Raw genomic sequence first — 13099 nt, 5'->3', positions numbered from 1 at the left:
TTCATGGAAGTAAAAATGCAGACTTCTGTACAGAAGTAGCTGCCCACCAACGGACAAACTGTGAAGCGTCAAGTCCGCGGGAGGACCTCTTGTTTCCATCAGAGAGACGGATCGAGGAATATGCGAGGGGCATTTCAATAGCTCAGCAATAAACACTTGGGGAAGCTGAAGAGGTAATCTCTCCATGGGCTTTCGTGTGCCACTGGATACCTCCCTTGGCATGGCCTGAGATATTTTGGAAGTGGTGGTGAGAGACAAATTGATTTTCATCATCTCCATCCACAGGAAAAGGCCAAGAATGCCATAGTGTATAAAGACTCCAAAATTCAAATGACCTGGCATTTGGGAGGCGGTGCTCCCCACGTTTACACATCGTTATATGCAAGAAGTTGGAACTGTAATAAGCTATGCACAGAAAAATAGGGAAAATCAATGAAGGTGTCATGGATAGAAATACTGGAACAGGCTGACGGGCCGATCAGGGAGAGACATGCCAGAAAGGCTGAGAAAGGGAATTGTGTTTAACAGAAAAGTCACAGCTTATGGCTCCTGGTTGGGGCGGGGTGGAGGCGGCTGCATGGGACTGAGCAGGGCTGTTAGAACCAAGCACTCCCCCAAATTCATGCCCCAGATGGTTCTGTCAGCAGTGGGAGAAGGTGCCTGTAGAGCTGCTTGTCCTCGCTTAACCTCCTTCTCTTCCATCTCGTGATGGTCGGAGAGAAGGGGACAGAAGAGCAAATGCTACAAATCTCCAGAAGGCTGGCACACCTCCGGGCTGAAGGGAGAAATCTTGGCTGGCTGGGAGAATTCATTCTGCCTGATTCTATTCAAACATTTATTGAGCACCTCCTGTGTGCAATACCCACAGGAGGCACAAGTGTGGCAGAGGGACATGGGAGGGGACTCAAGAATGAGGAAGACCATGACCTGGCCCTCAAAGAGTTTAATATGGTCTGGGGCCAGGCAATGACTACATCATACATTTTGCTGTGAAATAGGAAAGACCTGATGTAGCTTGGAAGAGTATTTTTTTTTTTTTCAAACTAACATTTAAATGTCCGTGCCATTCCAGTAGGAAAAAGGAATAAGGGTGGTTATAAAGCACCACAGAGAGCCAGCATTCTCTAGGAGCTCCAAGAACCAGGGTAATCAGGAAGGCTTCGGGGTGGAGGTGAGGCCTGGTGTCAGACATCGAAGGATGACTAGACTGTACTTGCCTAGAATGTCCAAACAGGCATTTTGGAAAGAAGTGACAACAGTAACAAACTCAGAAGTGGGAATGAGCCAAGTCAGGCTGGTCAAGATGCCACAGGAAGCATATACAAGCTTTCGAAAAGGTTTTTGGGAAAGGCATCTGGTAACAGTTTGCCCATATCAGCAGAAGCGAGGGTGTGAAGAGGCCAAGATGTGGTCTGTGCTCTTTTCAATTTGCCCCACTCTCTTTGTGCGCCTTCCCCACTGCACCAATGAAGAAAAGCATGTCATGTCTACAAATTGCCTGCTAAAAGCCTTTCATGTACTGGCTTTGTCTATTACATTTCTATAGAGAAGAGAAAAACTTACCTCCTGGGATTTCTAGAGGGGTGAAAAGGTTATCATTGGTGGTGATCCCTGAAGAACCGCTTTGCCTGTGGAAAAACAAAAATGTGAGTCAGAACATACCCCTTCTGGGGAAAGCCTCATCTGCCAGAAGCAAGCCTCTCCCTGCCAACCACTTCCCATCTCCAAGGCAGCTCAGGGCTCAGAACCATCCGGACAACTGATGAATCCCATCTTCAAGCAAAGGTGAATGATAGCAGGACATGTCTGAGCATTAAATGTAATGGAGAATAAAGGCAAAAATACAACTATTTTGACTACTCTTTGTCTTTTGGTTTCCTGAAGTTTCTAAATCATTGTGATTAAAATTACTAAAGGTCTGCCCAAGAATGGATATATCCCCTGATTTGTCAGATCCTCAGACAAGGTTGCAGATGAATTAGTTAGGTCAGAATGTGGAAGTCCTTGAATTCCATGTTGTTCAAGATGGTGGCAGGCTGGAGAGGCTAGCCAGTTGAGGAAAGCCTAGAAGCAGAAAGGTCAGATAGATATGTTTGGGGAGTAGTGGGCATGCCTATGGCTACAGCATGTGTGGGTTGGCAGGAAAAGTAGAAGAAGTGGGTCTAGAGAAGGAGGCGGAGGGTCTGCTCTCTGTCCCATTGGTTGAGGGGGGCTTTGAGAAGAAGGCATAGACCCTCTGAATAATACCTCACAGCCTCGGTCTCTCCTGCTTCCCCTCCCCTTTCCAGCTACATCCAAATGCCTTCCTGTGGCGTCCTCAGCCAAAACAGGTAGTGTGGATGAGAGGATGAGTCAACAGAGGCCAGGGGTGGGGGGAACATGAAGAGTGAGGGGAACATCTCATCTTTCTGCCCATGATGCTGGCAGAGAGCATCTGTGCAGGCCTAAGACACCAGCTACTGGACTGAGAGTAGGAACTGAACTGGGTGGGAACGTGTGGCGAGTAGGTCCAGGCTCTAGGCCTCATCAGGATCCAGAAGCAGCAGCATTTTCCAGAGAAGTCAAGGTAACACAGACCCTATTTCATGGGTTTGTTCCAAAGCAGTGTTCTCACTGCATTTCTGTGACCCAGGAAACATATATCCACATCTGGACACACTCCGGGTTCTTACAACAGGGAAGTGGGTGCTACTGGCATCTAGTAGGTAAATCACAGGGATGCTGCTAAGAATCCTACAATGCACAGGACCCCCTCCCCCAACATCAAAGAACTCTGTGGCCCCAAATGTCCATAGTGCCATGGATGAGAAGCCCTGCTCCAAAGGATCCGTCTTCAGGCATCCTGGAGAGGCAGGAAGCCCCCAGACCAGCTTCCTGGACCTTTTGTTGATACACTCCCCCATCATCTCCTCCTTCAGAGGCAGTTCTGGAATGGGATGTTATGTGAGCAAGCTCCTCACAGTGATGCCTTCCAGCTGGGGAGTAAGAGACAAGGATGGAAAAGCAAATTTCAGGGAAGGAAGCTTCAGCCTTCCCGCCCTACCCACTCAGCTCCATTGAGTAATGAGAGGTGCTCCACAGAAACTTCTGTTGGGACCTATACCCTTGAAGGAGTTAGGCCACACTGTCCCAGGTGAGATGGGGGATGCTGCCTGGGCAATCTCCAAGACCCCAGATACTTTGAAGAAACCCTCGTTCTTACTTCCCTAGCCATCTAGAGAGCAACAAACCACAGCCAACCTCCCAGCTGTGTGTATGCGTGGGGCGGGGAGTGCATGCGTGCACGTGTGCACATGCAGGCAGGACCAGCAAAGGACAGGACTCACTGCATGAGGAAATCTGCCCTGGAAGTCACTCACCTACACCATCCCTCAGCTTAGCTCTCTTGAGACCGCAATTCAACACTGTCAGAAACCAGCGACCATCTCCTTTCCTCAGATGCCCAGGGGGCACGGGGTGGTGATGATGCAGCAAGCTGTCGGCCTTTACCGGTGGACAAACTTGAGTCACAATCTGGGGAGAAAGATCTTCAGAATCTGAGGGTATATCTGTGTGCCCCCCTTCACAGACTTGTCACTTCACCTGTCCTTTTCCTCCCCCCTTAAAATGAAGCATGAATGTCAGCCACCATTTGGAGACCACTTGCTACACGCCAGGCCCCTCAGGTGCACGTCGTTCTCACAACAGCCCTGTGAGAACTCGTATCATGCCTATGATAGGGGTGGGGAAATGGAAGGAAATGGCTTGTCCACGGTGACACGGGCAGCGAGTGGCAGAGTTGGGACTGGAACCTAGGCCTGAACAGTAAAATCTGCCTCTTAGGGGGAGGCAGGGGCTCTCAGGGACCACACTGCAAGGTAGGGTCCTTACACTCCAATAGGAAGTGTCCCAGAGCAAAGGCTTTCGTGTGCACGACATTTATTAATGGTGGAAACTTAAGTTAGGGGACTGGCCCAGGTTGGGTGGGCCCACCGTGCCAAGGGCTAGCAAGCAGATGCCGATGTAAACACTCCTGAGACCCGGAGCCAAAGGCCCTGTTGCTGCTGCTGGCTGGGCAGGCCAGGCCCCACTAAAAATAGATGGGCTTTCAGGTCCAGCTCCCTGAGCATAGCAGGCAGGCTGCTCCCTGCACCAGCCTCCTCTTCTGCCCCTCCCCCCTTTCCCACCCAGCATGAGCTAGGCTTCTGGAAGGAACAGAGATGTTAAGACTTTCAGCACAAGCCAGAAAGAACTGTTAAGTTGATGCCCAGTGGTCATGTTGCAACTTCTGAGGCAGCCATAACGGCAGAGGTCCGGGCCCCAGCACCCTAACCATCTGTCTCTCACAGAGGGAGCCATCAACCTCCAAAACCCACCCTGGGAAGGAGTGGGGCCACCCCGTGCCGCTCTTCCTTTTCCCGAATTGACTCTCACTGTTGACAGCACCGTGCGATTTCTGTGTTTGCCGAAGCCTCCGGAAGTCTACTTCGGGCCCTCCCGGGGATCCCCGAAGACCGCGGGGACCCGGCAGCGCCCGGCCAGCGGGAGAACGGCTCTGGAGCCCGGGACGAGCGCTCCAAGCGCACTGGGTAGGAGGCGCTAGAGCCTGCGGCTATACGGCCCGCTCGGCCTGGGTGCAGGTCAGGGCTCGGCCCGGGATTTCCTTTCAAAGGTGACTTAGAGCGGCTTCATTAGGGTAGCGCCCTCCCGGGCGGGCCCTAATGGCGTGTTTGGCAGAGTCAGCGAAACGCGGCGCCCGGCGGCTAGGCGGCGGGGGAGCGCCCTCTCCCGCGCCCTCGCGGTCTCCCGCGCCGGCCAGCGGCGCGCACCGGGCCATTTGCAGCGCAGGCAGCCTCGAGAGCGGCCGCGGCGCAACGGCGGGGAGCGAGGCGGCACCATGGAGCTGAAGAAAGACAGCAACGCCGTGTCCATCGACATGCTGCTGATCGTGCACTCGGAGAAGCGGCGCGCGGCGCACGTTGCGCACTCGGACCGGCAGGCTGACCCGGGCACGCTGCCGCAGCGCAGAGGAGGTAACGAGCGCCCGGCCCGGGCCCCCGACCCCGGCACCTCGGCCTCCTCGCCCCAGGGCCCACCCGCCAGCGAGACCGACCCTCTCCCCACCGCCGCCTGCTCGCCTTGCTCCTCTGCAGGCACTGGCGTCCCTTCCCGTGGCAACGCGCAGCCCCGTGATTGCCCCGGGTTGACTCCCTGTGCTTCCGTCACCCCCAGGGAGCCAGCTTCCTCCCAGCCACTCTTTGAAGGGTGCACGACAGGGTTGGAAGATGCCTGGGAGGAAGGGGACCAGAGCCTCAGTCCTGACCCCTGAGTGACCGAGGCCTGCTCCTCACATGGCACTTTGCAGAGCGCAGGGGGCCCGGGGGGAATCTGTGTGCTGAATCAGACTTTGAGTCAGGGAGCTCCCTTGGTGTCCTTGCACAACTCATGGCCTCATTTTCCCCCTTCTTGAAGCCTCTTTCAGCCTCCTACAGTAGAAGACATAAAGGGTGGTGTCAAAGGCTTGCTTAGGGTAAGGTGAAAATCTGCACTCTCCGCTCTCACAGATCTATTAATTTTACTTTTCCCATAGACTTTCTGAGGAAGGAAGGGTAGGCAGGAAAAATAAAGTGACTCTATAGAGCAGTTGTGGAAAACAGCATTCAGGCCTCTGTAATCTCCAGAGGGAAGGGCGCACTGAAAAGAATACAGATGGAGAATAGGGGATGGCAAAGAAGCCCCTCAGAAGTCCCTAGGTGTAGGAGGAAGCCCTCTGGAGTCTTCATTGGGGACTGGTGTGAGGTGTGTGCTAGGCTGACTGCGGGCCAGTGCTTTGTGACCGCTATTTAACAGCCCAGTATGCATTGGACATCCACCTGCCACACTGAAGCAGTGGTGCCTTGAATGGCTTTGCCCCCACCAGTCACACCGACTGGACCTGCCCCATAGTTCTTTGTGACCTCTCGGGGAGGAAGGAAGGGAAAGAAATAGATTCTGGAGAGCTGAGAATGTTGATAGGTACTCCCACCTCCCGCGGGATTTGAGGCCAGTTGTTTGGGTTAGTTGGTTCTTGCATTCTGAGGGCTGCTCCCAGGAGAGGTGGAAATGCCCCCCACCCCGGGTATTCGTAATGAGGAAATCGGCAGAGGCCCTCTGCTCCTTGATAGAAAAGAGGCTGCTTCTACTCCAGACACTGCAGTCCAGAGGGCCTCCCCCTATGCGTGGTGAGGCCAGAGGGCCCCCACGAGGCTTGGCTTCAGGCCAGCCTAGGAGTCCTTCCCTCCCCCTCGTCCTCTGATCTCATCTCTCCTAAAGGCTCCAACACTAGAAAGAGAGGACCTTTCAACAACACAGAGAAGCCTCGGAAATGCCAGGGATCAGGACTGTTTCAGAGGTGTCTGACCCCTAGCACAAACCCTACAGGACTCCAGGCCAACGCATTTCACACTCACGACCATGATGCGAGGCAAGAAGGCCCTGCTTGCCGAGTGGAGCCCTTTCGGCTGTTTTTCTCTACAACTTTCCCGGCGGAGGTCTTTCCCAGGCACCACGGCAGTGTCGAGACCAGTGTCACTTACTTACAGCCAGACAGTTCTGTCCCAGAGTAGAGAAGAGTGTACATGCATTGCCTCCAAGGCCTGCTGGGCAATGGCGGCGTCCAGGAGACCCCTGACTAAGCCAGCCTCCAGGCCCACACAGCTGCAGGCAGGGAAACACTGAACTAGACTAGCTGTTCCAAGGCCTCCTGTTGGTGCACAAGATCCAAAAGGTCCCCACACCTCTTCCAGGCCTCTCTTCCTGTCCCACCACCCGCAGCCTGGGTCCTTGGCTCTGCAAAGGAGGGCCTGAGCTCCATTACTGTCACAATGCAGAGGACTGGGTGGCTTTCTGCTGTGTCCTTGTGGCAGAAAAGAGTCAGAGGGACAAGGGGACAAAGGTAGCATGTGCCAGGGATTTGGGCTGCCAGCAGATGCTCTCTGCTCTTTCCTCTGTGGCCCTATCATTTTCCGTTGTGCAGTGTGCTTCTCAAAAACATGCCTGGAAGCCCTCACTTCCTGTCACATACGCCCTAGCCGTGGAGTAGGTGGCCTAAAGTCACCAGCTCCACATCTAAAAGAGCTCCAATGTCAGGTTTCATCCCCAAAGTCAGTGTGATGTGTGTATTCCACTCTACACGTATGTCAGTGAGGGTTCTGAGCCACAAGCCCCGGATCCTGGCTGCGGAGAGCTCTGCGGAACAGAAGAGCATTAGGAAGGGACAGAGGGACTTGAGGAGGGGTTGAAAGGGCTGGAGAACCAGCCTGGAGGCCCAGCTTCCAGGAACAGTGCCAAAAGCTGCACAGCAGAGCTGGTCTGGTGAGAAAACCTCTGTTGCCACAAGGAGCCCTAGGTACTCCGTCCTCGCCAGGAACTTGATTTTATTGCAGCTGCTCCCACTGCCAAAACATACGCCATTGCTGTGCCAGGAACTCGACCTTGCAGCACCACTTTCAGCCAGGACCAGAGAGAGAGCGCGCGCACACTTCCATTCCCTTCCCTCTTGCATCACCAGGTCCCAAGATGGAACCAGACGCAGGTGCATCTGACTGGCTGTGCCTAGGCCCCATATACCCATGCTCTAGTGGCAAGGGAGGCTGGGAAAGCAGGCAACAATCACTTGCAGTTCCCATAGGGATAGACCATCTTTGCCCACCCCCCACCTCACATCATGACTCTAAAAGTGGGAGATTCACCGCATACAGAAATAGGAAGGCAAAATCAATGGCAAACATCTTCTATGATAACGCTTCCATATTTGGGCAGTAGACATGCGGAGTGAAGATAGATCTGCACTGTGAAAATCGTCCCTGATAACCAACCCTACTATCCTTAGAAACCACAGTTTTAATATTTTTATTTAATGTTTTATTTTTTATCTTTTTTCAATGTTCTATTTATTTATGAGAGAGAGAGTGTGTATGTGTGTGAGCAGGGGAGGGTCAGAGAGAGAGGGAGACACAGAATCAGAAGCAGGTTCCAGGCTCCAAGCTGTCAGCACAGAGCCCGACGCAGGGCTCAAACCCACAAACCGTGAGATCATGACCTGAGCCGAAGTCAGACGTTCAACCGACTGAGCCACCCAGGTGCCCCTTTATTTAATGTTTTAAAGTGCATCTCATTCACGGGCAGTCTTCCTTGGATCCTGAGAGAGCCAAGTTCCACCCATCCCACTTCAAACTCCAGTTTGCAGCTGGCCTGTCACTTGCTGGCCTGGGTCTCCTGGTCACAGAGAACCTCACTCCAGACCTTGTTATTTCACAGGACTCCAAGGTGTCGGAAATGGACTCCGGAGATGGCAGAAATTCGAAGGAAATGACGTGCATGGTAAATTCTCTCTTTTCATTTTGTTTTCCTTTCCGTTTCTGTAAATCAACACATTGAAAAATGATGGGAAGCATTAGGTTTCACGGGGCTGAAAACTGGCTCTAGACCTCTAGCCACTGAGAAGGTAGCTGTTCATGACTCAGCCAAGCCCCTGGGGCTGCCGTGACTCTGAATGTTTTCCCTGGGATCAGGGCCCCCAGTTTCCTGGACTCTGTGAGGGGAGGGGAGCAATTCCATAAGGTTAAGCACCCACTTGTTCACTGGCTATATATAGGGAAGGACTTAGCATCATCTGGCTCGGTGAGGTTGGAGTGTGTTCCCACTGGAGGTGGGGCTGCTTACGTCATGCAGGGCAGCCATCTTTTGAAAATTTTTCCAAACAGAGAAGACAGTGGCCTGCTTTGGGACATTATTACTCCAGGCCTAGGGAGATGGGTCCTATGGTTCCTGGCTGGCCTGGGACCCAGAATACAATAAGCTGAGAGAAGTCAGTTTCCAAAGCCTCCTTTCTGTGGTGCCAGGCATCTTTTGCCCTGCAAGGAACAGGCCCAGGACAGCTCTGGGAATGTCATGCGTGGACTGACTCTACTAGGCCTTATTCTGTATCTTTCACAGATTCATTAGCCCAGCTTCCAGAACAAACATCGGTGAAACTGCACTGTAGGGATGTGAGGATTCTACTAAGAATCAGACCTCCACTCCCAGAGTTCCAATGGGGGCTCAGTCAGATCTGGGCTCATTGAATGCCTGTGTGAAGATACCATCCCCCCATGACTCCCTGCAGATGGGGAACCAGGACCCCAATTGCACAAGACCAAACAGCTATACTCTTCCATCCCGACAGTAACAAAAGGGAAAGATGAAATTCTGAAAGTAGATTCACTCACTCATTCCCTTAGTAAAGCCCTGCAGGGCTTACTTTGTGCTAGGCAGGGTTCCAGTTGTTGGGATGAAGACAGTTGGGAATGCTGCCCTCAAGGGACCACACTGATGATTATAATCACAATGCTTTTCACTGCAATAGAATCTCAGCTCCTAGTAGGTGAAGAGCTTTCCTGTGTCCCCTGCCCTGTGCATGGGGACAGGTTGTCCCTAAGACATACCCCTGCCCTGGGGACCACCCCTTGGGGTCCTGGCTAATGGGTATATGTGTGGGATGGTTTTTTAACCTTGTTTCAAGGCCATAGGGCACTTGATGCATCAACTCTGGGGCTGTACTGAAGCAAATGCCAAAGTTAGCAAAACTGTGCTTCAGGCTCATGAGAATGATAAGAATCAGACCATCAGAAACCCATCAGCTGCAGACATGCAAAGCAGCTGGTACAGATATGCACTGCTTGGCCAGTGTATGAGTGGGTGAGTGGGCAAGTGGGTTGCAGTGGGAGGAAAGAGACACAGTATCTTCTATTTGTTATAGTCACTCACCTTAAGTTGTCTGAAATTTCGCTTCTCAGCCATGTTCTTACATTAGGAGAAGATTGAAAAAGAGTGAACTTATCCTATTTTTACCGTCCTTAGTGTCCCTGGTTTGAGGGAAGTTCATGGAAAAATACAACAAAATAAAGAAGGTCATGGGGCACCTGGATGGCTCAGTTGGTGGAGCATGTGGCTCTTGATCTTGGGGTTCTGGGTTTGAACTCTACCATGGGTGTAGAGATTACTTTAAAAATAATAAAAATATTTTTTAAAAAATAAAGAAGATCGTTAAAGTAGTCCTTGCAAAACCACCCGAGAACGGAGAGTTTCAGGTAAATGGAGGGCTGAAGAGAGGCTCTACAGAGGCCTTGAGCCTGGGAAAAATGATGACTGCACCACTCCACCGATACATGCAATTTAACGCAAAATTTTATTTATTTTTCAAATTGCACGTTTGGATGCATGCCGATGTTAAAATTACAGCTTTTTTTCCTGTGTTTTCTGATGGTAAGACTCTGGGTACATACTTCCCTTGACGGTGTCCAAGGCACCCAGCCCTGGAAACTGGACAGCTTTCATCTGCAAAGGAGGCAGCTGATGGCTTGTGCTGGTGGAGTGTGCACAAATGTGGCTGAACATGGAGCTGATCCAAAAAGGCACATGTTCCCCCTCTTGCTGCCCTGTGCACTCCTTGGGCTGGGGCGTTGGCAGGGTGGGGGAGCCTGGACTGCTCCAAACTTTTCCGAGCAACAGGTGTTTGGGCCGAGCCAACCCTACCAGCTTGCCCGGCAACGGGCTTCCCCTGCTGTGATTGGCTGCTTTCCTTGGTCCTGGCTGAAGTCTGCCTAGCAGCACAGGGACTGACACCCCACAGCCACAGGGAAACCAATTGTGCAGCCCTGACTATAAATACCCACAGCGGCTCTGCCAGCCAATCGTCCTCCTTGAGGATTCCCTTCCCGGATCCTGTTTCCCTCATCAGCCAGCCCAGCAGAGATGTAGCCAGCTGTGCCTGAAGGAGGCGGCCTCCCTGTCCTCGCCTGAGTCTGGCCTAGAGCTCCAGACCAGCATCCCCCTGGACTGGCACACGCAGTACTCCTAGCCCTTGGCCAGCCCACCGACCTCAGTCCGGGGGGTGAGGGTCCTGGGTGGGCCTGCCCAGAGGAGAAGGCTGGAGCAGGCAGATTCTCCAGGGCAACACCCGGCCAGCTGGATCACAAGTCCAGCCCAGCTCAGGGACCTGCCTACCCACCTTGCCTGGCTTCTGCCTAGGCTCAGGTGTGGGGAGCACTGAGTGGCAGATCTGACTGGGTACAACGAAGTCATCTGAATGGAACCTGCTCAGTCCAGTGCCCCAGAGCCATGCTTATTTCCAGGCCCAGGCACTGGTCCCAGTGGCCACCTCCAATGGCAGGCCCAAAGAGCCTTTCTGCAGACCATCGTGAGGCCCGGGGAGAATGTGGCAGGTGGGGTGGTAAGGGGGGGTGGGGACTCCCTGCTGTCACAACGCTGGCGCTTCTCCAGCCCCTCCCCTGAGCCCTCTGAAGCAGCCTCAGCAAAACCAGGCCACAATAGCAGCTGTTAAGGTAAAGAAGTAGCACAAGTTGTTGCATCCCATACGAGGGTCAGGTAAGCCTGTGGGTTCCCCTTTATGGCCTGTGATAGGAGCTGGTCATTTCTCCACAGCAGACTGAACACAGCTCTGTGTTCTGAGGACATAAATACCCTTAGTGCACAGAGAGAGCTATCACATAGTGGATGCCCTGCAAATGTCTCCAAAACTGACCCAGGGGGCAAGGCACCCCAACTCCTAAGCTAGGAAGGCTGCCCCCACTCTTCTCAGAGGAGGTGGATGAGCTAGGGTCAGGAGAATTGGGGTTCAAATCCCAGGTCTGACCTACCCTGGCAGCAGGGTCGTTGGGTAGAAGTTAAGGGTCCAGGCTGCAGGCTCATCCGCTGTAAAATGGGGCTAGAAGCCTTCCAACCTGCTCCATAGAAAGGCATGATGATCAGCAAGGCATCGTTTTGTCCTTTGGCAACTGAGCCTGGCGACACTAAAGTTGGGAGTTATGGTTACTCAGCCCACTGGAGCCGTCCCCACCTTACGGAGAAGAAAACCAGCCTCTGCTGGCACCTGCTGAGAGTCGTGAGGGTGTGTGCACACAGGTTCACAGTCACTGGCCTCTGCATTCAGGCGTGGAACTGTGCCGATTCCCGCATGCGTACACCATGGGGATGTGCATGTGGGTGTGCCCGCGGTTAGGCCAGGCCCGGGGAGAACTCAACTCCCACTAGCCCACCTTTCTTGCAGACGCACACAGCTCCTTGCTCTGCCCAGACGAACTCCACCACGGTCCCCGTGGCCACTGCAGCTCCCTCTGTCTTGTTCCTACAGGAAACCTGGTGGAGAAACAGCACCCTCAGCAGCCCCAGGTCATCACTTCCTACAACAACCAAGGTAAGGGACTCACCACTACCTGTGACCTCTCCTCCAGCTCCTGCGTGGCTGGATCCGCTGCCCAGGCCAGAGAGACAGCAAGTGCAGGGTGCAGACTGTAGGAAGAGGGTCCTGTCTGCCCCGTGGACACTGGAGCACCTTTTTCCTCTCCCTCTCCCCACGTCCCATGGGAAACAGTGAGCGGCTGCATGGTGACATGGGATAGAGTGATAAAGTCCTTGGGCCGCAGAACGCACAGCTGTCCTCTTCACCCTTGCTGTCATCACTATAGCTAACGTTTATGAGTGCTAACCACGTGCCAGGCACCCTGCAGATCCATTTACATAATTATTCTCATGTAAATGAGGCTTACGACACTCCTAGCTGATTGGTACTTTTAACTGTCCTCAGTTTATAGATGAGTAAACTGAGGCTTGGGAAAGTTGTCATATGTCAAGAGCACATGGCAGGTAAGAGTCAGAGCTGGGGCAACCTGCCCACGCCCTCCACTGCCACCACCAAGGCCTCAGCTGTTAACGCTCACACAGCTCTGCTTGCACAGCGCCTCTGGAAACTGGCCTCCCCGCTGCCTGCCCACTGTCCAAGCCTTCCCTCTCCTGAGTCATAGTAGAGACTGAGTCTTCCAGGGCCTTCCTCGCAAGGGATGAGTTTAACTCAGCAAGAGGAAGTGAGAGGGCCCTTCCCTGAGAGGGCTTTTCCCTGAGAACCCTCACTTTGCTGGGATGAGTTCCAGGACGCTGGGAGGAAGGGCAAGGGCATCACCATGCTGACTCTTTAGTTGACCGGATCTGAGAACACAGGGCATGTGGGGTGGTGAGGCTGCGGGGATAGAGACCGGAGGACTTTACAGCTACAACTGGAGGGGAGGCCAGATTAGAGACTCCT

The 13099-nt window shown here is 53.2% G+C and overlaps 1 protein-coding gene across 3 annotated transcripts in view; it reads left to right on the top strand.

The window, feature by feature from the left end:
* The first annotated feature begins 4876 nt into the window (after nt 1-4876).
* KY (kyphoscoliosis peptidase) overlaps nt 4877-13099 on the top strand; it is a 40190-nt gene continuing 31967 nt past the window's right edge. For 2 of the 3 annotated variants that reach the window (XM_077752349.1, XM_077752348.1), the window contains exons 1-2: nt 4877-5012; nt 8278-8340. In XM_077752349.1, coding sequence (XP_077608475.1) covers nt 4877-5012; nt 8278-8340 — 199 coding nt within the window. Of the gene's footprint in view, nt 5013-8277; nt 8341-12151; nt 12215-13099 lie in introns of all 3 variants that reach the window. The other variant, XM_077752347.1, reaches the window with a different exon arrangement.

The sequence above is a fragment of the Crocuta crocuta genome, unplaced genomic scaffold (assembly GCF_008692635.1).
Source record: "Crocuta crocuta isolate KB4526 unplaced genomic scaffold, BGI_CrCroc_1.0 scaffold580, whole genome shotgun sequence".
Taxonomy (NCBI): Eukaryota; Metazoa; Chordata; class Mammalia; order Carnivora; family Hyaenidae; genus Crocuta; species Crocuta crocuta.
The sequence above is the reverse complement of the archived record's forward strand: the minus strand, read 5'-3'. Positions and strand labels throughout refer to the sequence as shown.